The sequence below is a fragment of the Chrysemys picta genome, chromosome 2, assembly GCF_011386835.1.
Source record: "Chrysemys picta bellii isolate R12L10 chromosome 2, ASM1138683v2, whole genome shotgun sequence".
Classification (NCBI taxonomy): Eukaryota; Metazoa; Chordata; order Testudines; family Emydidae; genus Chrysemys; species Chrysemys picta.
Genome location: NC_088792.1, coordinates 163,416,586 through 163,438,639, shown reverse-complemented (window position 1 = coordinate 163,438,639; position 22,054 = coordinate 163,416,586). Strand labels below are relative to the sequence as shown.

Below are 22,054 nucleotides of genomic sequence, written 5' to 3'. Positions count from 1 at the left end.
TAGATACATACTGGCTGAATTTAAGTCTGTGTTTAAGAACTATTATTTTACTCCCTAAATTCGTCAGTAAAATGTATGTCACTCTTTACAGGTGCTTATGTCCAGACATACTGTGAGCCTCTCTCTTCCAAGGAATAGATAATGTCCCTTTGTCCCAAAGAATGTGCCCAGAAAACAGAAACAGACAACATCAAATGACACTAAAAGGAATGGCCTGAGGTCCATTGATATCAGGTCACTTGCCTCCTGTACTGCAACTGCATGGAATAAACCTGCCTGATCTCCACTCGTGGGGATCTCAGGTTTACATCTCAGGACTACTGACAATCAATTCTTTGGAATCATCTTCTGTAGAGGAGTCTGTGGTCAGTTTATGAAGTATCAGCAAAAGGGGTGGGGGTGGGAAATCTACTTACCGATGACAATGTGATATCGTTCTCCTGAACCATTGCTTCAGCGCCTTTCTCTTTGCAAATGCCACAGCAGCAGCTAAAAGGAGTGGAAGGACCAGGAAAAAGAATACCAGCAACCCATCTCTCAAGGAGGTGTCTTTGTCTGGTAGGGAGAGGGTGAGAAAGAAAAGCAGACAGAATTAGTTTTCATAGTACCACCACTACTAAGCACTGCAATAGCGCTGGGTTTTGATAGGACTGATTCTACAATTTTCCTCCATTCTGTAGAAAAGAAAAGCTAAAGTTGAGTGTAATTGCCAGGTGCATGCCAAATGTATTACTTTTTGGTGGTCATTTCAAAAGGGACAATATGTCAAAGAAGAGTAAAACGTATGTTCTCCAGTATCCCTGTGCTATAATAGTATAGCACAGTAATATAGTAGTAATAGACTCTCTTCGATGTATCATCCTGAAGGGCCTGTCACCAGCTCAAGTTAAACAGGGCCGAAACAGAGCTCCCCTCTTCCCCCACTCCCCTCAAATCCTCTTCACATCCTTCCTTCTTGATTGCTGTGGGAAAGACCACTATCCTCCCTTAGCTCAGGTTCACAACCTTAGAGTCATTCTCCCGTTCTCCATTCATCCAGGCTGTCCCCAAGGCTTGTGGCATCTTTCTCCACAACATAGTGTATGAAAAGTAATAGAATCATAGAAATGTGGGGCTCAAAGGGATCTCAAGGACGTCACTAGTCCATCCCTCCACACGGAGCCTTTATGCCCCTTCCTTTCTCTCCTGATAGTTCAGACACTTTTCCATACTCTAGAGAGTGATTTTTCAACTCAGTAACTACAACTGGCTTCCCCCTAGGCTCCTATTACTCCATCCAAGAGAGCAGTCAACATTATCCTCCTGACCTATTGCAAACCATGTCACTCCTCATCTCTGTCTCTGCTGGCTCCCCATTGCTTACCATATCAGGTCTTTCCTTGCCTTGAAGGTATTGCACCAGTCTGCCCCAGGCTACAACTTGGATCCTGTTTCCTACCGCATCCCCCTTGCCCAGCCATGCAAGCTTCACAACTCCCTTCAGTTCCTTTTCCAATAGTCTCTTTTACACATGGAATGCCCTCCCAACCCCAGTGCACTAGACTACCACTCTCTCATCATCCATGTCCCTCCTAAAGACATACTTTTTCTGCTAGGCTCCAGACACTAACCCATGTCTGTCTAAAACCTCCAGGAGAGATATTTCACAAAACAAATAACCAAAAAACATACTAAACTGACCATAAGATCTTTGAGGCAGGGACTGCGTTATATTTGCGTTTAGTGCAACACAAAGCACAGTCTGCACACAGATAATAAATGCTAGTTAAATGGTAATGTAGTAGTATGCTGTGCATGGTACCCTAACCCCCCTTCACGAGGCATAAGTCACACATTTACACTGCAGGTGTATATGCCAGCAGGAAAAAGAACACTAAACCCCCCCACTCCCCCCCCCCGCAAGTATTATGGGTGTTTACTCAGACTGTGCATGCAATCATGTACATAAAACAGCTATTTGAATCTGCCATTATTTCTAGAAACAGGCCTTCACATTTTGAATGTATAGATTGGAATTGACAGATTCAAATCTGCCCCTCCTTACAAATTTTAGTTCTAGGTTGGATTCAAAACTGGAATGGGTGCCCATTTCCAGTTTGGACACAACTACTCTTGAAAGATTTTGGCCCAGGATGACAGAAGTCATTAAAAACAGCTGGAATTGCAAGATTTCCAACATTCTAGAGGACAGAAGTCTCCAGCACTACAAGACTCAAAGCCTAAGCTCTTGTGCTCGAAAGAAAACTCACTGCAGTTTCAACCACCAGCACTTCAGCCAGTCTCATTTCCCAGGACAGCCAGACAACTAGGCACTGTATTTGCACACTCTGTCCAAATAGCACCAACAGCAAGAAGGGCAAACTGCCCTGAAGTCGTCTCGTCACTACTTGCCATTATAAGGAGGTCCACTTTCTATGCTTCCTCCGTGTCCTTTCGTATCACAGTAGGGAGGGGCCCAACCTGAGTCACAGTGACAGTTCTTGTTGTTATTGCACACCTTTAAATTAAAAAAAACAAAACAAAAAAACCCACACATTACTGCCATTGCGACTGTAGCTCCACATAAGACTGATCCACCAACTGGCAGGGGGAGAAAGAGAAATGCTGCAAGGTGTTTTCAAAGTCTACAGCCCAACTCCTGAAACAGAACGTTCCAAAAGAAAGGGTACTTACCTTGCTGTTACTGGAGTTTTTTGAGATGCATGGTACCTATGTGTATTGCACAGTGAGGTCCACATGGGCTTCATGGGCCGGGGACTGGAAAAATTCTTGGTAGCAGTGTTCATTGGTCTGCACCTGCACCCTGTGCTGCTTTGTGCTTCAAACCAAGAGTGTAAGAGGAGGCACGGACCGACCACCACTCCAGTTCCTTCTCTAATGCAAATCGCTCTAGGAAAGGATCCGAAGCAGAGGGGAAGGATGGCAGGTAGTGAAATATCCACATGGACCATACATCAAAGAACTCCAGTTACAGTAATGTTAGTAACCTTTCTTCTTCACATGATGGTCTCTGTAGATATTCCACTGTAGGTGTCTCCCAAGCAATATTCAGTGAAGAGGACAGTGAAAGGAATGCACCATCAACTGCAGGACCATTATAATGAAGGAGGAGTCTGCAGAAGAGGCTTGTATCAAGGTGTAATGTCTAGTAAAGGTGTGAAGAGCCCCATACTGCCACTCTACAGATCTCCAGGAGTGGAGCACCCTGAAGAGAAGCCACGGAAGCAGCCAGGGCTCTGGTCAAGTGAGCCCTCAGGCTGTGAGGAGAAAGTCCCTGCAAGATCACTGGAAAGGCACATGCAACCAGAAATGGATTTGGAATGTCTGTGCGGATATTGCTTCTCCTTTTGTTTGCTCAGCAATGGAAACAAAGTCTCGGAGATTTCTGGAAATCTTTGCAGGTGGAAAGCTGAGGCTTGACGGAGATCCAGAGAATGGAGCTTACTGTCTTCTCTGGTGGCATGAGGTTCTGGGTAGAAGACAGGAAGCTGTATTTATGACTTGGTGAATGGGAAATTCAGAGGGAACCTTTGGAACGAACTTGGGGTGTAACCTCAAGGAGACCTTCCCCCGGTGGAACACCATAGAGGGAAAGCCCACCAGAAAGGCCCCAAGCTCATCCACTCTTCAGGCAGTGGTGATTACTGTCAGGAAGGCCACCACAGACAGGTGAAGAAAGAAACGGGCCAGTGGTTCACAGGGAGGATTCATGAGTGTTGACAAAACCAGGTTGAGGTCCCAAGCTGGCCTTGGTTTCTGTGCGGGGGATAGGTTCCAGTAAGGCCTTTCAGAAAGCTTACGATCATAGGGTGGGCAAAGATTGAATAGCTATCACTGGCTGATAGAACATGTTAAACACAGCCAAATGCACACACAGAACAGAGACAGGCCTGAGTCTTTGAGGGAAAGAAGGAATTCTGAGAGGACAGGGATGTCCAAATCCTCAGGTATGCAATGAAGTTGACACCACACAGAAAATCTCCTCCATTTAGCTCAGGGGTGGGCAAACTTTTTGGACCGAGGGCCACATCGGGGTTGTGCAACTGTATGGAGGGCCGGGTAGGGAAGGCTGTGCCTCCCCAAACAGCCTGGCCCCCCGCCCCCATCCGCCCCTCCCACTTCCCGCCCCCTGACTGCTCCCCTCAGAACCTCCAACCCATCCAATCCCCCCTGCTCCTTGTCCCCTGATTGCCCCCTCCCGGGACCCCCACCCCCTATCCAACCCCCCTGCTCCCTTGTCCCCTGACTGCCCCGACCCCTATCGACACCCCCACCCCTTTACAGCCCCCGGGGATTCCCACCCCCTATCCAACCGCCCTCTGCTCCTCATCCCCTGCCCACCCCTTCCCGGGACCCCCTGCCACAACTGTCCCCAGGGATCCCACCCCCTTATCAAAACCCCCCTGCTCCCTGTCCCCTGACTGCCCGCCTGACCCCTATCCACATTCCCGCCCCCTGACAGGCCCCCCGGGACTCCCACTCCCAACCCTCCCTGTTCCCCATCCCCTGACCGCCCCCCCAGAACCTCTGCCCCATCCAACTGCCCCCTCCTTCCTGACTGGCCCCCAGAACCTCCCGCTCCTTTACCCAACCCCCCGGCTCCCCGCCCCCTTACCACAACCAGGAGCTCGCAGCCACGACACCTGGCCAGAGCCAGCTGCACTCCCCACACTGCCCAGCAGGAGCGGCGGGCCAGAGCGCAGTCCGCGCAGCCCATGCAGCCCGCGCAGCGGCATGGCTGCCGGGGAAGGGAGACAGCAGGGGAGGGGCCGGGGACTAGGCTCCCCGGCCGGGACCTCAGGGGCCGGGCAGGACGGGCCCGCGGGCCATAGTTTGCCCACGTCTGATTTAGCTGCATAGCATCATTTCATAGAGTTTCCTGCTATTATTGAGGATGGATTGTACCTCCTTGGAACACACTCTCGTTAAGCTCGTTATCCATCCAAATACCAGGCTGTTAGATAGAGGGATGCTCGGTTGGGATGGTTGGTCCTGCCTCTGTTCTGTGTTAGCAGGTTCAGAAACGATCGGATTCCTATGCATGGGAGCATTAGCATCTGGAGGATGCTGGTGAACCAAAACTGCCTCAGCTAGTAGGGTGCCACAAGAATCACTCACACTCTGTCCTGCTTATTTTTTTTTCTAGGACTCAGGGCCAGTGATGCAGTACTAAACTGAATAGTACTGGAACCCTGGTTTTGCATGTTGTGGAATCTGTCCTCAGGTAAGTAAGCTGTGCCTGAAATCGAATTCAGAGTTGCGCCGATCAATTCTGTACCTTGTTCTGGAACTAAAATGGACTTTTCTAGGTTTACTGGACATTTCTGTTGCTGCTCTGATGTGGAACCAATGGTGCAGCCAGCAAATCGCTCCCTCCTCCTCTCTCTTGCCAGTGTTGGCGATGGTCCCACCCCTTCCTGAAGCTGGCTGTTTAGGAGAACTCGATCTTTAGCACCGACAGATTGGACCAATGGTCCCCATGAGTTCCTAACACACCCAATACGAGGGTGCGGCATCTCACCCATTTGGAAGGTGGGGGGACGACAACTGGGAAGTGGGGGGGCGGTCTTCTTATTAGAGGCTTTAGGAAGGGATCTTTACTATTTCTTACCCTCCTCCCATCTCTTCCTAGAATCTCTAGGCTTGGCATCTGATGGTCCAGAGCTGGGAAGTATCTGGCCAGGAGGTGCACTACTAGGTGACTCCTGTCGACGAATGGGGAGCGAGAGCAGGGGTCTGACAACCAGATTGGGAGCATATCAACCGCTCCATTAACTGTCTATGAAGCCAAAAATTGCGGGATTGCCAGGTTTGAAATGAATGGCAAATATTGGGATTAGGGGGATTCTCCAAAGTAATATCCACAGAAATCATGAAGATCACTCACTGGGAAGATCAAGAGGCAGGCCACACCAGATTTGAAGCCTGAGATTTTAGGCATGCTAAGAACCCCAAACGTTAGGATTAGGAAGGGGGTGATGAGGATGGAGAAAAAACCTTAGACCCCCAAAACACTAGCTAACTACTAAAACATCAAAACTAGCTAGCTAAGGGGGGGGAAGAACTATTTACACAATGGAAGCTAAAATTTTAGCAGGAATGCTAGAGAAGCTGCAGACTCTGAGGAGTTCAGCCCCAGACCACGAGCCATAGAGAGGAATTGGAGGGCATCCCCTAATGCCCTTGGTTCAGAGCACGAGGAGGCACAGGCATGACCAATGCACACTACTAGCATGAAGTGTCTGGTCTCAAAGTGCATGTGTGCCCCACAGTGGAATACACATATAGGGACCATCACTTGAAGAAGAGCTAGTACTTGGTTTCTATACACAGCATCTAGAATCTTTCCTCACAACCTGCTCAATATGATCTTAAAACGAGAGCAGTTGTACTGGACTGAGAGCTGTCCTTGGTGCAGCAGTAGGTTGTGAAATGCCCCCACTCCCTCTAAGCCACCCCTCCAAGACCATCATTCCAGCAGCAAATGACACTGTAGCAAAGGAAGGCTGTGAGATAAATGCCCAAGTTATAAACACATGTTGGGTTTTCTATACATTTGTGAAGCATGGGGACATTATTTGCTGACAAGCCAACGTTTCTATTAGTCCAGCACAGGAAGAAATAAAAAACAAACAAAACCATGAAGGGGGGAAATGGAGAAACAAAACTCCCAAACTGTTAAAGTGAACTGCAATATAATAGGATATTGTATTTGTTAAATCTCAAAGATTAAATACAACTTTAAGCAAGAGTCAGTTGGGAAGCCGCCATCTTGAATCTGATTAAATAGAGAAGGACTGAGAATGCAGAAACAGTTGCAATGTATGAAAAAGAAGAGGAGTTTAATTTAAAAAGAACTAAAAATCCCCAAATCCATGCCCTTCAGATGCTTTAGCCACTGTTACAGTAACACAGAGTACTAGAACTACTCTTCTAACAGTGAAAGTCCCTGCTTTCCAATCGGTTCTGCATTCTCATGCCTATTCTGAACCAGACAACTGCACTTTCAGCAGCAAGTGCTATGCTTTATCAATACAAAGGCAGCTTCTGCTTCCACTTCCACGACGAGGGTTATAGTTATGTAGCTAGTGAGATAGTGGCAGACATTTCTAGAAACTGTTTAAAAAATTCGTTATAATGTTTATTTTTATACATAGATTTATTTTTGTTCAGTAAGTGTGTATCTAAGATGTAATAGTTAGTCTCTGAGGTTTTCCTATATTTTAAGGCCAAATGGCACCACCGTGATCACCTAGTCTGACCCTGTACATAAAATATGCCAGAGAATTTCACCCAGTAATTCCTGATCCAGCACAATAACTTATGGGTGAGCTAGAGCATTTTTTAAAATCAAGATTCAGCATCTTTCTAAAAGTTTTCAAGTGCTGGAAAATCCATCACATCCCTTAGGAAATTGTTCCAATGGTTAATTACCCTCATTGTTAACATTTTGCTAATTATTTTCCTTCAGTGTCCATTCACAATAGTAATCAAACTATGCTGGCCAGACTGGGTTTAAACCTGTTTAAATGCTGTTTTGCCAGAGTTTTATAAACTCTGTTTAAATAAAATCATTTCTGGACTACACAGCCTATAAGCAGTTGTATTAAAAGAAACATTTTTGTAAACAGTAATGCTTGGGTTATACTAGCCACACAAAACATTGTTCTAAAACCTGTTCAGCTCACATTATTTAATAACCAGTGAAGATGGAACATCAAGGTGACTTTCATGTTAACCGCACAGAAGAGCAACTTCTCATAATAAAGCTCGCCCTTTAGGGTTTTCAAACAAAAAGTAGTGTTTCTACATTAAACAGCTTTCTGTTAGTTCAGGAGTGGGCAAACTTTTTGGCCCGAGGGCCACATCTGGGTATGGAAATTGTATGGCGGGTCATGAATGCTCACGAAATTGTGGATTGTGCGGGCGGGGGTGCGGGCTCTGGGGTGGGGCTGGGGATGAGGGGTTTGGGGATGCAAGAGGGTTCTCCAGGCTGGGACTGATGGATTTGGAGGGCAGGAGGGGGATCAGGGTTGGGGCAGTTGTTTGGGGCACAGGAGGGGGCCAGGGTGCAGGATCTGGGCGACACTTACCACAAGCAGCTCCCAGAAGCAGCAGCCTGTCCCCCCTCTGGCTCCTATGTGGAGGTGCGGCCAGGAAGCTCTGCACACTGCCCTGTCTGCAGGTGCCGCCCCTGCAGCTCCCATTGGCCGTGGTTCCCGGCCAATGGAAGCTGCAGAGATGGTGCTTGGGGCGGGGGCTGCGTGTGGAACCTCTTGGCTGCCCCTATGCACAGGAGCCAGAGGGGGGACATGCCACTGCTTCTGGGAGCCAGCAGAGTGGGGCAAGCCCCTTACTCCGCTCCCCGGCTGGAGTGCCAGAGCAGGGCAAGCCCCAGACCCTGCTCCCCGGCGGGAGCTTGAGGGACGGATTAAAACATCTGGAGGGCCGGACGCGGCCCCCAGGCCATAGTTTGCCCACCCCTGTTAGTTACATTCTTTAGGTAGTGATCAATGAAAGGTTTGTAGCACTAAAACAGCTAATTATTAAACACAAGTTACTGGGCTCGATACAGAGGTGAGTGAAATTCCATAAAACGAAGTCAGACTAGATGATATAGTGGTCTGTTCACACCTTAAAAATCAATGAATCTGAGCTTTCTTATTGAAGAGCATCCCGAGAAAATTATATTGCCCAATATGAGAAATACCCAAGAAATACTGCAGGACTTTCAGGGAACATTCAGACCAGGCTGGATCAGAATAGAAAGGCACCTTTATGCCTGACTTACCCCATGTCCATGGCATTTTTTCTCCACATCGCAGTCATAGTTCAGAACAGAGACACTTACACACTGGAAGTGCCTACAGATCTAGGGAAGTAAAAAGAAACAAGATGACCCCCAATCCAAATAAGATGGTTTTGGACCAACAAATATTACCACCTCCACACTTCCTCCCTTCCCGTTCTCCAACCCCTGTTTTACCCTGGACTCTTGCTCAGTGTATGAGTTCGCTGCCTGTACTACTTCCACGCTACCTTCAATTAGTGCTGCACAGCAAGCTCACACCACTTGGAGAATGCACACTCTTCTCTCACCCTGGAAGCTTTAAGTCTGATATAAACTTGTTTGCTATAATAAGGAATTCATAAGGTTTGTTGCAAATGAGCTGCATTTTCATCTAAAATCCTTCCCACAAGGTCTTAATACAGAGCAGTAGTATCAGAATCATCCATGGTGCAAATGTACAAATAGCAAGGTACCATACCACTGCCGGGGAAGAGTACGGAGCAGCCCCTATGCTGAACTGTAGAAGGAAATAGTTGTGTCTCCTTTTCAGACAGCTTGATAATTACAATGTATGGACGCAGACCTGAATTTCCACCCGTTGCCTGAAAAGCAGTTTTTGTATAGCTAGTTCTTCTTGATCACCGATTTCCAGAGATCGTGGGTCTTAACCGAACTTAACACTTGCTTTTGTTTCTTCTAAAAAGAACTTCCCTTTAAAGGAATTTATTCACAGAGTCCATTTCCAGGGAGAGTGTTACTCAGTTAGTGTTGGGGAAGGAGGAGATGGGGAAGTAATGAATTGTTAAGTTTGGCATTAGTTGCATGCACCAACATGAAGGTGAATTAATATGTATGTGTATGCATGTAAACAAGGAGCTGCAGATGATATACACACATCTAACAACTCATTTAGGTTTTATCCTAGGAATATTTTAAAGTTATTAATTTGTTATTGCTTACTTTTCCAGTATTACATTTTGTGCCTTCATTCACCATTCCAGGATCTGGAACATCTGATCCTAGCTGGAAATCCACACCCCAACATGTAGTGCTTCTGATGGGGGTTTGAATAATTGCAGGTTCAATCCCAAAAACAGGCATGGTTTTCACATTCTCACACTGCAGCTTCCCACACATGGCATTCCTACAACAATAGTATAATTTAAGAACTGTTATGGTTCTGGTGTTTAATTCATGTAGAGGAAAGGATCTTTCTGGTCTTCCTTTCCTAATGGACAATTATTAAAGATCACATGAGATACATTCCCAAATACTAACATCACACTGAAGTGAAGAGCAGAACAAGAGTGAGCTGTACATCAGTCTAAAACCACAAGGACATGGATTTATGCCTGCTGTTGGCAAAAGTTTGTGATCCGCAAACAAAAGCAAATACACCCCTGCAGCACCGCTATGTAGTTAATGAGGGAAAAAAACAGTCTGCAAAAGAGCATGTCTACATGACACCATTATTCATAGTGCTTAGGGTAGCAAAAGAACAATACAATGCAAGTTCGTTATTTCCAAGATGCCGCTTTTTATATATTAATTTATTAAACTTTGCAGCAAAAATTGTTTGAAAATTCATGCCCATTTAGATAAAGACTAATATTATAATAGAGTTATAAAGTAATTTGAAATTTTTTGTACATTTATGTATTTGTAACCTAAGCTCCAATAACCCAGATTCAAAATTTAAGGCTTTAAAAGAACTTTTCTAAGCTACTTTATTTTGGTTTTTGAAAGACACACACAGCATCAGTGAAGGTAGATTATGAGGCAGTGTGTGTCTGACAAATCTCTATTGCCAAGTTGTGCTATGTATAAAGATTTGACAGCTGGCTAATTCTAAGGCATCTGAACGTGGATTTTTTGAGACTTCCTGAATGATACCTATTATGCATTCCCTTCTTCGTTAAACCAAACTCACCAGCTGGAACACTTTTTGTAGTCATGGCCATGGTAACCACAGTTGCCAAATCTGTCACCTTTGGAATTCACTTCAGCAAAACAAATGTTAGGGGCAGCCTTTGCTCCTGCAAAGACAGAGGGGGAACTAGGTCAGCTAACAGAGAGTTAGAGAAGCATCTCACATTGTGCACATACTTCTCTCTAGCCCCCAAAAACCATGTCGCATCTGCAGCATGAATAATCAGAAAGTTTGACCAAAATACACAAATGGGGTAAAACTGTTGGTCCAGATAGGTTCCAAGCTAACAGTACTGAGAGAAAATACAGTCACTTAGAAAGAATTATTATTAGCTGGACATTAAATCTTGATGAATAGATTTAGCCTTATAAATAGAATCTGACAACATGAGTGTATCATAGCAAGGAAATTAGTAGTCCTTGAATCCATAGCACCACAATGAATTTTATGGCACAATAAAATTTAATTCGTCATAAATACCAGAAATATTTAAAATCCTTTGCCAATTCCGGCTGGTCTTTTCTTATAGACTAAAAAAAACCTAAAATCCATATTCGTTAAACAAATTGGGTGTTTTCTCTCTTTTAGCCATGGCCCTCCGAAACGTTACAATCATCATCCTTACTTGAGCCGAAGATAGCCTGACACTGCGCATCGTAGTACTGGCAAACCCCATTGTAACAATAGGCTTCATCATTCTGGCACGGGTACCCATTCTGAACAGTGACGTCTTGCTGACAGAAATGGGAGGTCCCATTGCAGTACTCTGGGAGATCACATTCATTGGTACTTGCCCGGCACACAGTGCCTCCTGGAAGAAACTGGAAGGGCGGGAAAAAGGAAAAATAAAATCCCAAGCGAAGATCTAAAAAGCCATACATCAACATACATTCTGAAAATAAATCAAAAAACGGCCTAACAAACTGAACATGCACTTTGCTGAAGTCACCCTTTTGTGCTGGAAACATGCAAAAACCTTCCCAGCTCAGCAGAGACTATTTCCCTCCTGGATCCACTAATCAAGCCCGGCATTCCTTTTTCCTCAGAGTCAGTGGAGAATGCTTTAAGACATGAGATTCTTCCAACACCATCCTGGGATCTCTTACCCGACATTTTTTACAGCAGTCGCCATACGCACATTCAGCCCCTGCTCGGAGTTTACAAGTATCTGATTCACAGCAAGGATCACTTTCGCATTCCTGTAAATTAAAGCAGTAAGAGTAATTCAGTGAATGATAAAGAATCATATCTGACCCCTGCAGAAATGCAGGCAGTCTGCATTTAACATAGAATCATGTGAGCAACATTGGTGAACTGTCCCAGTTACTAACCTTTGGTGAACCACAGTCACACTCCTCCCCAGCATCCACCAACTTGTTGCCACAAAATGGGATGCTATAGGTTTCATCAGGGTTGGGAACATTAAGCAGGCAGCTTCCACCTTTGTTCAGAGTTAACTTCTCAAAGTCTTCTGCACTGCAGCTGCTGAAATTTCTGGACCCTCTGCAACAGAGTATTAGCCATTCTTTACACTATGTCTACTTAGGAGTTCTTCTTGACCAGCATTCCTGTGCAATAAAGAGTCAGTCTAGCAAAAAATAGAGCCAACAGCTAGAGACAGACAAGGACACTAGTAAGATACCTCTGAATGTGGAATGAGATATAAATCTTTCTGCTACATTCGTAAAGCAAAAATCTTTACTTAAAGGAAAATTGACCACCCCTTAATAAAATATTTAAATAGTACCATGAGTTCAATGATATAACCTCCTGATGACAAAATAACAAACAGAGTCACAATCAGAAAAATAATACAGTACAAGGGAATAGGTGTCATCTAAACAAAGGTCTGGGAGCCATGAACTCCTGAGTTAAGTCATGTAACCTTTCAGTTCCCAAACACTAGGATAATATAGGGTTGTCCACATAGCAAGCTAATGGAAATAAGCTAGGTTGTGAATTTAAAGTGCAATAGCTATTCCACACTAGCTCCACAGGTGGACATTTCTTATTCTGCACTAAAAGTGCCTTTGTGCAGTTTTACTCCTGGCCGAATTCTGTGCCACTGCACATGCGCAGAATTTATGTCCCAAGCAGATTTCTTTGCTTCCCCATAGAAAAATCACTTTCTGACAGGGAAGCCAGAAGAGCGGTCATATGACTCTTTTCAGCAGTATGTTTCGGGTACCCAGGGCAGCTGGCAGAGAGGCAGATCACTGTGGGGCTGGGAACAGGACAGGGAAGGACCCAGCTGGTGCCTCCTACCCTGCACTGGGCTCAGCTGCTAGTCCCAGCTGGGCTGGGGAGAACTGGACTTCCTCTTCCCCTGCATGGCATCCGGGGCTGTGTCAGACCCACCCCCAAATTTCTCCCCCACTTCATAAAGCTTCCTGCACCCATCGCTCCTCAGCTGCAGGGGGAGGGATCACTGTACAGGGAGCTGCCCCCATATCCGCCCCCCCTCATACTCAGACCCTCTCGCAGAGTCTCACACACACACCCCGCACCCAGAACCTCCCCCGCTCCGACAAGCCCCACTCCCCCTGCACCTGGACCACCCCAACGAGCCACCCGCTCCCAGATCCCCACCCTACCGAGCCCCAACCAGCTGCACCTGGATCCCAACCCCACTGAACCCACTGAAAAACAATTAGTTTTTTTTAAAAAAGTTTACTTAAAAAAAAAAAAGAAAAGAAAAAAGAATCACCTTTGTAAAATCAGGATGGAAGATAACTTTACAGGGTAACAAAAAGATTTAAAACACAAAGGATTTTCCCTCTAGGCACAACTTTAAAGTTACAAAAATAGGGATAAAAGTCCCTCTTAGCACAGGGAAAATTTACAAACTAAAACAAAAGATACTTTAAACGCATTTTCTTACTATTACTTACTATTTTTGTAATATTAGATGTATTATTTTAGTAGGAGCTGGATTACTTGCTTAGTCTTTTTCTTTGTTTTCCGAGAGAAAACCCACAGAGCACAAAACAAAGCCTTTTTCCCTCCCCAGATTTGAAAGTATCTTTTTTTCCCATTGGTTCTTCTGGTCAGGTGCCAACCAGATTATCTGAGCTTCTTAACCCTTTACAGGTAAAGGAGGGATTTTATGCTACCCTTAGCTATATGTTTATAACACCTGGTCTTTGCGCTGTGTCAGGGTTGGGTGCAGCCTCACCGTTAAGTCCATGTCCTGGGGAGGGGAGCTGCACAGTGATCTCCCACCAGCACCTGTGGCCTGTGCTCCCCAATGCCATGCTGGAGCCTCCACATTTATTTGACAAATAAAATTTGAAGAATTTTAAAATACTGTGTGCAGAATTTTTAATGTTTTGGTGCAGAATGCCATCAGGAGACACAGGTGAGCTTAGTCCACTTTAAGTGGACAACCTAGTTTAGTCTGCATTCATTTCATGTGTCGATAACCCCTAATATTTGCCTTCCTCCTAAGCATGTTGTGAAAATTAATTAACTGTTCATAAGAATGCTTTGAATAGTAACTGTGTCCTATAAATCTTTGATCATCATCTATGGACATATCCTCCAACCTGGCATAAAGGGAAAATTACTTACGATGCTCCAGAGTTCATAATACAGCTTTCTGCTCCACATTGACAAACTCTTTCATCATCATGGTTCATTCCCAGATTATGACCCAGCTCATGAGCCATAATTGATGCAAACATCTGCACACTGATTTGCCCAAACTACACAAGAGCAAAACAAAAAGAGTGAATTACTGTAGTGTCTGTTCTGGGAAGAAGTCAATGTTCCCCAGTCCCTTCAGAAACTTCGTACTAGGCTTAGTCACTGCACTAACGTGATCTTCAGAGTTGGGTAACCTAGATGGTTTTTGCTTTCTAACTTGTACGAGTATAAAGTTGACCAGTAGATTGGTAATAGGTTATAGAGCCTTGTGTCTCTAGCTCAGGGGTGCGCAAACTTTTTGGCCTGAGGGCCACATCGAGTTTCCAAAATTGTATGGAGGGCCAGTTAGGGGAGGCTGTGCCTCCCTGAACAGCCAGGCGTGGCCCGGCCCCGCCCCCTAGCCGACACCTCCTGCTTCTCCCCCCCGACGGCCCCCCCAGGACTCCTGCCCCATCCAACGCCCCCGGGCCCCCTGCCCAACCCCCACTGCCCCATCCAACCCCTCCTCTCCTTCCTGACTGCCCCCCGGGACCCCTGCCCCCATTCAACACCCCTATTCCCTACCCTCTGACTGCCCCGACCCCTATCCACAACCCCGCCCCCATGACCACCACTCTGAACTCCCCTGCCCTCTATCCAACCCCACTGCTCCCTGCCCCCTTACCGTGCTGCCTGGAGCACGAGTGGCGGGTGGCGCTACAGCCGAGCCGTCCAGAGCACCAGGACAGGCAGCCGTGCTGCCCGGCGGGAGCCAGCCACGCCACCGCGCAGTACAGAGCACCAGGTCAGGCCGTGGCCTGGTAAAAGCTCACAGCCCTGCCGCCCAGAGCATTGCACCGGCGGCGCAGTGAGCTGAGGCTGCACAGGAGGGGGAACAGCAGGGGAGGGGCTGGGGGCTAGCCTCCTGGGCCAGGAGCTTGGGGGCCAGGCAGGAGGGTCACACGGGCTGGATGTGGCCTGCAGGCTGTAGTTTGTCCACCTCTGACCTAGCTTAATGGTCCTCCAGCTCTGGTCCAGGATCACTGGTGGCTTGTGGAGCACCTTCTTGTCTGTCACCCGGTGCTCTCTCTTCTCTGTTTCTAGCTGCTACACAACATTACAGAAGCTAATCTATGTCGAATAACTTACTATTACTTTTCCATATACACCATTCCCAGAGAGGTCATGTGATCATGGATGGGCGGAGTCATCTTCACTCTATTAGATCTGGGGCATATTATGGGAATGTTTGAGAATCTCTGCTCCAAGTCAACAGTTTGAAAGGCAACTCTGGCTAATTTAGTTGCCTACTGAAATAAATTGGGAGATCCCAGTTCAATTTCCACTGGGCACATATCCACACAACAAAAACCTTAAGGGTGTCACTTAGTGTCAATTGTGATCGTTAGCAGAGAAACTACCTGATCACAGAGACTAAGTGCATGAGGAACAAGAGAGGAACTGAACGCTGCTGCAGCTATGAGGAGTTCTGTTAATTGACTCCTTATTGAAATCTGTTCCTGCCGCTGCTTGTGGAGGGGCTGAAAAGCCCTATCTCTATATTGCTTTCGTTTCTCACAGTCATAGTGCTGTGAATCTCTAATTTTCACAACAGTGATATTGAAGTTACATTGCAGTTTCAAGCAACAGGATAGTTGCCTAGCTAAATCCTTGCCCTCTGATTTGGCAGTGCCCTTTGTGAATCCAAAGGTCATGCACAGACTTGGGGATAGATTTCTAGAGGAGCACTCTGCTGTATTAATTTAGATGAAATATATGGGTCCAAAGAGTGAAAGGTGTTAACATAAACCAGGACAGCGTTAAACAAGGTTCAGAGTGTGGTATATAGAGACCTCAGCCTGCTTAGTACCATGGCACAAGTCCTTTTAATTTTTTATTAAAGGAAGGAAGGAAAAACAGTTAAAGCACTTGAAATGTGAAGTTTTAAATAAGACATTTATTTTAACATAATTCCTTTTTCATCTTCCCTTAAGCTGGGTAAAGTTTTTAGAAAGAGGGGAAAAAAAACCTTGTTTGACAAGTCTTTCAGATAGTATGAAAAATGGTAATAACTAACTGTCCCTTTTGGGGGAAAAGAGAAGTTAATTGAGATGGGCTGGAGCGGTCATTGTTGCTGTTGTTGTTAAAGTCCAGTCCCGTTTCCTAGAAGGCAAAACAAGACACACACACACACCCCACCCCCTCACCCCCCAAAGGGAGAGAAAAGAACAGCAAAGATAGAAAATGCAGTTTCTGTCTTTGGTGTCGTCTTTCACTTGCAACTTCACAGCTGGAAAAACATAGGTCCACCACACAGTTTTATTAGACACTCTGAGACCTGGCAAACTTGTACCAGCATTGGTTTGTTTACAGCACTGCTTTTAGCTGCCTCTTTCTGGTTACAGGCTTACAGCAGTATTGCAAAATATAGCCTTGGCCAGCTAAGCCAGACTTATTAAACAAAAGAGGAAAGAGATAGAAAAAAGAAGGCATAAGGTGGGGAAGGAAAAGAACACACAGGGGGGAGGGGTCAATGACAAACTCTCACATCCCCGGCAGTGCTGGGGATTCAGCCAGAGCTGATGGATGTGGCCAAGTCATCTGGCTACTTCTTTCTGGCCCAGGCTGGTCAGGACATCTTTCAGGATTGGGAAAAAGAAGGTCTGGGGCCCTAGGATACAGTGGAGTTGGCAGCCATGATGGCAAAGCTCGATCCTTCCTCTTCTCTCGCCTTTCAGTCAGCCAGCCCAGTGCTAGCCAGCTTTCCCTAGCAGCCTCTCACACTCTCTCTCTCTTTTTTTTTTTTTTTTTTTTTTTTTTTTAAGACCCCCGCCAATTCGGTCTAGTTTCCGACACACCAATTTTGGTGAATTGATTTCCGGTCCCATACTGTTCTTGTTTACCAGACATGATCTTAACACAGTCCTTGAATTATACCAAAATACCTTTTTGTTTTGACTGATTCAGTCTCTCTCTTTTTTGCACCCTTTCCCCATCAGCATTTGTTAGTACAAGTTATTGTGACATTTTCTGAACTTTCACTTTTTACAGTTGAGCTCGCAATTAGGGTAAACGTGTAGATCCAATTATCACAACAACCCATAGCTCACACTGACTTCAACAAGAGATATGGGGGCTCAGCGCCTCTCAGAAAAGAGCCAGGCCTCTGATACTCAATGCTCCCTGCAGAGGAATGGCATTGACAGCTCCTAGGGTCTTAGACCATGACCTAATCTGGGACTTTGAGTTGCAGTATATACACAAAGGGGAGAGTTAAAGGAGGCAGAAAGCAGCAGTGATTAAGAATTCTCTTGCTTCTAGAGGTTGTCAGATCCTTAATACTGTCTCCCTTTTATATTGAAGATACAGAGTTCACATTAAAGTTTTATTTAAAGGGGTATTAAAGATATCCTACCACATTAATCCCTCCTGCATGGCTTTTGGAGCATACTGTTCCAACATAGGCCATTCCTGCAGTTCCACCAAACCCCTTCTTCCTAGAGCACATTAGAAAGAAAAAAATTAAGGAAGAATCAACATAACTGTGCTGGAGGCATGACAGCCTATAATACAATGACCAGCTGTGCAAGAGCTCAGTGCATCTCTCTGTGCCACATAAAAGCAGTAGTAATACTGCTTCTGCTTTTCAATTATCTAACAGGAAGTACAGTGCTAAGAAAGTATGGCTCATATCAATACCATGCTTTTATTTAGACAATGCTTTGTTTTTTAAAACTGGGCCCATATAATTTAGAGAGAATCAATGCCCACTCCACTCCAAAATAAAAACGTAAGTAATATACCAACCCTATTTTTTTCTTTAAGTTTGTATTGTAGTGGCTGCTTTGTTATTCTCCATTAACTTTCCTTTCCTCAGCTTCCCCTCTGAGTCTTTACATTTTGTTTCTCCAGTGTTCTTCTAGAAAGTCTGAGTGTAATACTACAGCATGTACAGTGTTTTACCTTGCATAACACGCAAGAGTATAGTGAAGACTTAATATCAAATTTTATCAATAATATCAAGCTTTTTTTGTGTGAAATAAATTTGCTGGAAGGAGCTACCTGCCAAGCTGCCTTCTGACACACTGTAGGTTACCAAGCCCCCATCATGTGATCTCAGTACAGTATGCTACAGAGTACTTTAGTAACAAGAATGTCCCAAATGCCGCTTCCAAATATTAAAAAAACTCCAGCTTAAGAAAGTGGGTGCTAATAGTGCAACAATGCAAATGTGCTAGTGACCTGGAGAAACACAAGCTAATTCTACACAGAAAGGCTCAAATCATGTAACCAGCTTCTGGATATTGATTACAGAAACAGCTTATGCTCCATTAAATCATAACATTCAACAGTCTACAGCTGTGATAGTTATGGTCTTCAAGGGAAAAGCCCTAGATCTACAAGTCTATCCAATACATGATGTGACAAAGGCTTCTCTATGAAGTCACCCACAGCTGTGAGCTTTGTAATAAGAGAAATTAAGCAGCATCATGTTCGGAACAACCCAAAAATTGTTCTAATTTTAGAGATATCCCCATTTGTCAGGAACCAGATCTTTGTCTTCTAGTGGGTGGCAGAGGAAGCTTCTGAAAGATGAAACAAGTTGGTGCTGAATGTTCACAATGCTTCAGTAAACAGCATGTGCAGCAGATTGTTTCTGACTGCTCATAGTAAAGCCGTTACCATGGAATCTTCATTGAATGTATCCTTTATGTTTGAAGTTACTAATTAATACAAGTAAGCAAAGTCTCCTGGCAAAGCCCTTTCCTAAAATTATTTCTGGATAGGGAAAAAGTTTCCCAGCACTTACAGAACAAACTGGGCACTGTCATGTCGTCGACGCGTGACAAGATTCTTCTCTCGCCACTGTACAAAGTTCCCCAGCACATCGCCGGCACTTCCGTCTGTGCTAATCAAGTTTTCGTTCTTCCAGATCTCCAAGCCAACCAGCACGATACGAATATTTAGCATAATGTACATCTGAAAAGGCAAAGAAAAGGGGAATGCAGAGTGAAGCTGAGGATGGCCAGATATGAGCATGCCATAAGGATAAATCATTTTTAGTATTATATATAAATCATACTGCCAAAATCTAATTTTTCAGTTTTCCTGTGTAATAAGGATGTCAGTTTTCCAAATCGTATATGCCCTGCTATTAAATTTTAGTGGGCTAAAGGACTAGTGCCTATATACCACAGTGATAGGGTGCTATAGAAAAACTGAAGATAGACAAATAGAAAGACTCCTGATCACAAACCAATAGTGTCCCCAGCAAACCAAAGTCAAATTAAAACAGAGCACAACAGATCCATAGTTCGTAAGGCCAGAAGAGACAACTGTGATCATAGTCTGACCTCATCTGGATAATACAGATCACCACATTTCCCTGAATTCATTCCTGCTTCAAAACCAATAGTGATGGTTGAACTCAAGAATATCTTTTATAAAAACAAACAATCTTGATTTCAAGATTTCCTGTTATGGAGAATCCACCTCAATCAAAGTAAATAAATACTACCACCACCTTACAGCTCCCGCTAGCTCCATGGTGAGATGTCGTTGATTCAACGGTAATTCTAAAGGAGGAGTGCTTCCCACTGAATCATCAACATCACTTCCAATAGGACACTGGATTTCCCTTGTTCATCCACTTACTGACAAGGTCCTGACCCTGCTTAGCAGCATTCTGACAAGATAACAGACCAAGGTGGTCAATTTATAAAATTAAACACTTAAGTTGCAAGGCTACAACATTCAATATTATTGCCAATTTAGACACAGCATAGCTTTAACTTACACTATCCAGGTAATTTGCTAGATGCACCATCTCTTCTCTCACAGCAGCTTCACTCCTACCCAACAGCTCATACTGCAAGATAAAGAGGTTTATTAGTGGAAATAAGATGTGATCGACATGATTATAAGACATAAGAGGAAGAATAAGATCTTTTAAGTATTATTGTCAGGCTCCAAGTCTCATGTTTGGAAGTTACAGCCTGGAACTGTTGTCAAAAAAAAAAAAAGCACTAGAAGAGAGCAAACTAGTAGGCAGCACCTTTATAGATGCAGTCAGATCATCATCTGTTCAAGAGAGGCAGAACAGGAAGGGAAATATTCTCCTTTGACCATTAGAATCCTTGAATGTAAAGCTCTGACCCTCTGACGTTTTACGGTATATCCTATTTTGCAATGGTAGTAACATTATACATATTTGAATTGTCTAGGTTATGTCTGGTATTGTCTTTTAATAAATCCATTTGTAGTAATGAGGCTGAAAGAATGTTTTAATACAGAAAGGTACATTACTTTGCCTTAAAATGTTTTATAATTATTTGGGGTGAGGGTGTTTAAGTTACATCTCCCTCCACCATAAGCAAAAAACTAAGGAAAAAACAATATATAATCCTACCCTTTCTTTGTCCACAACTATGAACAGCTCCACATATCTTGTCTGGGGAAGTATAGCTCTTTTCCTCTGCAAACAGGAAGGGAAAAAAAAAAACATTTTCTTTGTAGTTAACTACAAGTTTACCAAGTTCATCTGTAAAAACAAAGTGAGCTCATCCTAATCCATGCTCATATTTCACACTCAGTAAAACAAGTGCTTTACTAATGTAATCATAGAATCATAGAAGATTAGGGTTGGAAGAGACCTCAGAAGGTCATCTAGTCCAATCCCTTGCTCAAAGCAGGACCTAACCCTATTAAATCATCCCAGCCAGGGCTTTGTCAAGCCAGGCCTTAAAAACCTCTAAGGATGGAGATTGCACCACCTTCCTAGGTAACCTATTCCAGTGCTTCACCACCCGCCTAGTGAAATAGTTTTTCCTAATATCCAACCTAGACCTCCCCCACTGAAACTTGAGACCATTGCTCCTTGTTCTGTCATCTGCCACCTCCATCCTCTTTGGAACCCCCGTTCCAGTAGTTGAAGGCTGCTATCAAATCCCCCTTCACTCTTCTCTTCTGCAGACTAAATAAGCCCAGTTCCCTCAGCCTCTCCTCATAAGTCACGTGCTCCAGTCCCCTAATCATTTTCGTTGCCCTCCGCTGGACTCTCTCCAATTTTTCCACATCCTTCTTGTAGTGTGGGGCCCAAAACTGGACACAGTACTCCAGATGAGGCCTCACCAATGCTGAATAAAGGGGAATGATCACATCCCTCGATCTTCTGGCAATGCTCCTATTTATACAGCCCAAAATGCCGTTAGCCTTTTTGGCAACAAGGGCACACTGCTGACTCATATCCAGCTTCTCGTCCACTGTAATCCCCAGGTCCTTTTCTGCAGAACTGCCGCTTAGCCAGTCGGTCCCCAGCCTATAGCAGAGCATGGGGCTCTTCTGTCCTAAGTGCAGGACTCTGCACTTGTCCTTGGTGAACCTCATCAGATTTCTTTTGACCCAATCCAATTTGTCTAGGTCACTCTGGACCCTATCCATACCCTCTAGCGTATCTACCTCTCCCCCAACCTTAGTGTCATCCACGAACCTGCTGAGGGTGTAATCCACCCCATCATTCAGATCATTAATGAAAATGTTGAACAAAACCGGCCCCAGGACCAACCCTTGGGGCACTCCGCTTGATACCGGCTGCCAACTAACATTGAGCTGTTGATCCCTACCCATTGAGCCTGCCGATCTAGCCAGCTTTCTATCCACCTTATAGTCCATTCATCCAATTTATACTTTTTTAACTTGCTGGCAAGAAT

The 22,054-nt window shown here is 44.8% G+C and overlaps 1 protein-coding gene across 3 annotated transcripts in view; it reads right to left on the bottom strand.

Annotated features, from left to right (window-relative positions):
- ADAM9 (ADAM metallopeptidase domain 9) overlaps positions 1–22,054 on the bottom strand; it is a 52,305-nt gene that overhangs the window by 4,962 nt on the left and 25,289 nt on the right. For all 3 annotated transcript variants that reach the window (XM_065584709.1, XM_065584711.1, XM_065584710.1), the window contains 13 exons: positions 20,755–20,820; positions 20,143–20,214; positions 19,156–19,325; positions 17,761–17,842; positions 14,292–14,425; positions 12,053–12,224; positions 11,828–11,920; positions 11,347–11,542; positions 10,722–10,827; positions 9,752–9,935; positions 8,792–8,872; positions 2,392–2,497; positions 417–555 (listed from right to left, as the gene is read on the bottom strand). In XM_065584709.1, the coding sequence (XP_065440781.1) occupies positions 417–555; positions 2,392–2,497; positions 8,792–8,872; positions 9,752–9,935; positions 10,722–10,827; positions 11,347–11,542; positions 11,828–11,920; positions 12,053–12,224; positions 14,292–14,425; positions 17,761–17,842; positions 19,156–19,325; positions 20,143–20,214; positions 20,755–20,820 (1,601 nt within the window). The remainder of the gene's footprint in view (positions 1–416; positions 556–2,391; positions 2,498–8,791; positions 8,873–9,751; positions 9,936–10,721; positions 10,828–11,346; positions 11,543–11,827; positions 11,921–12,052; positions 12,225–14,291; positions 14,426–17,760; positions 17,843–19,155; positions 19,326–20,142; positions 20,215–20,754; positions 20,821–22,054) is intronic.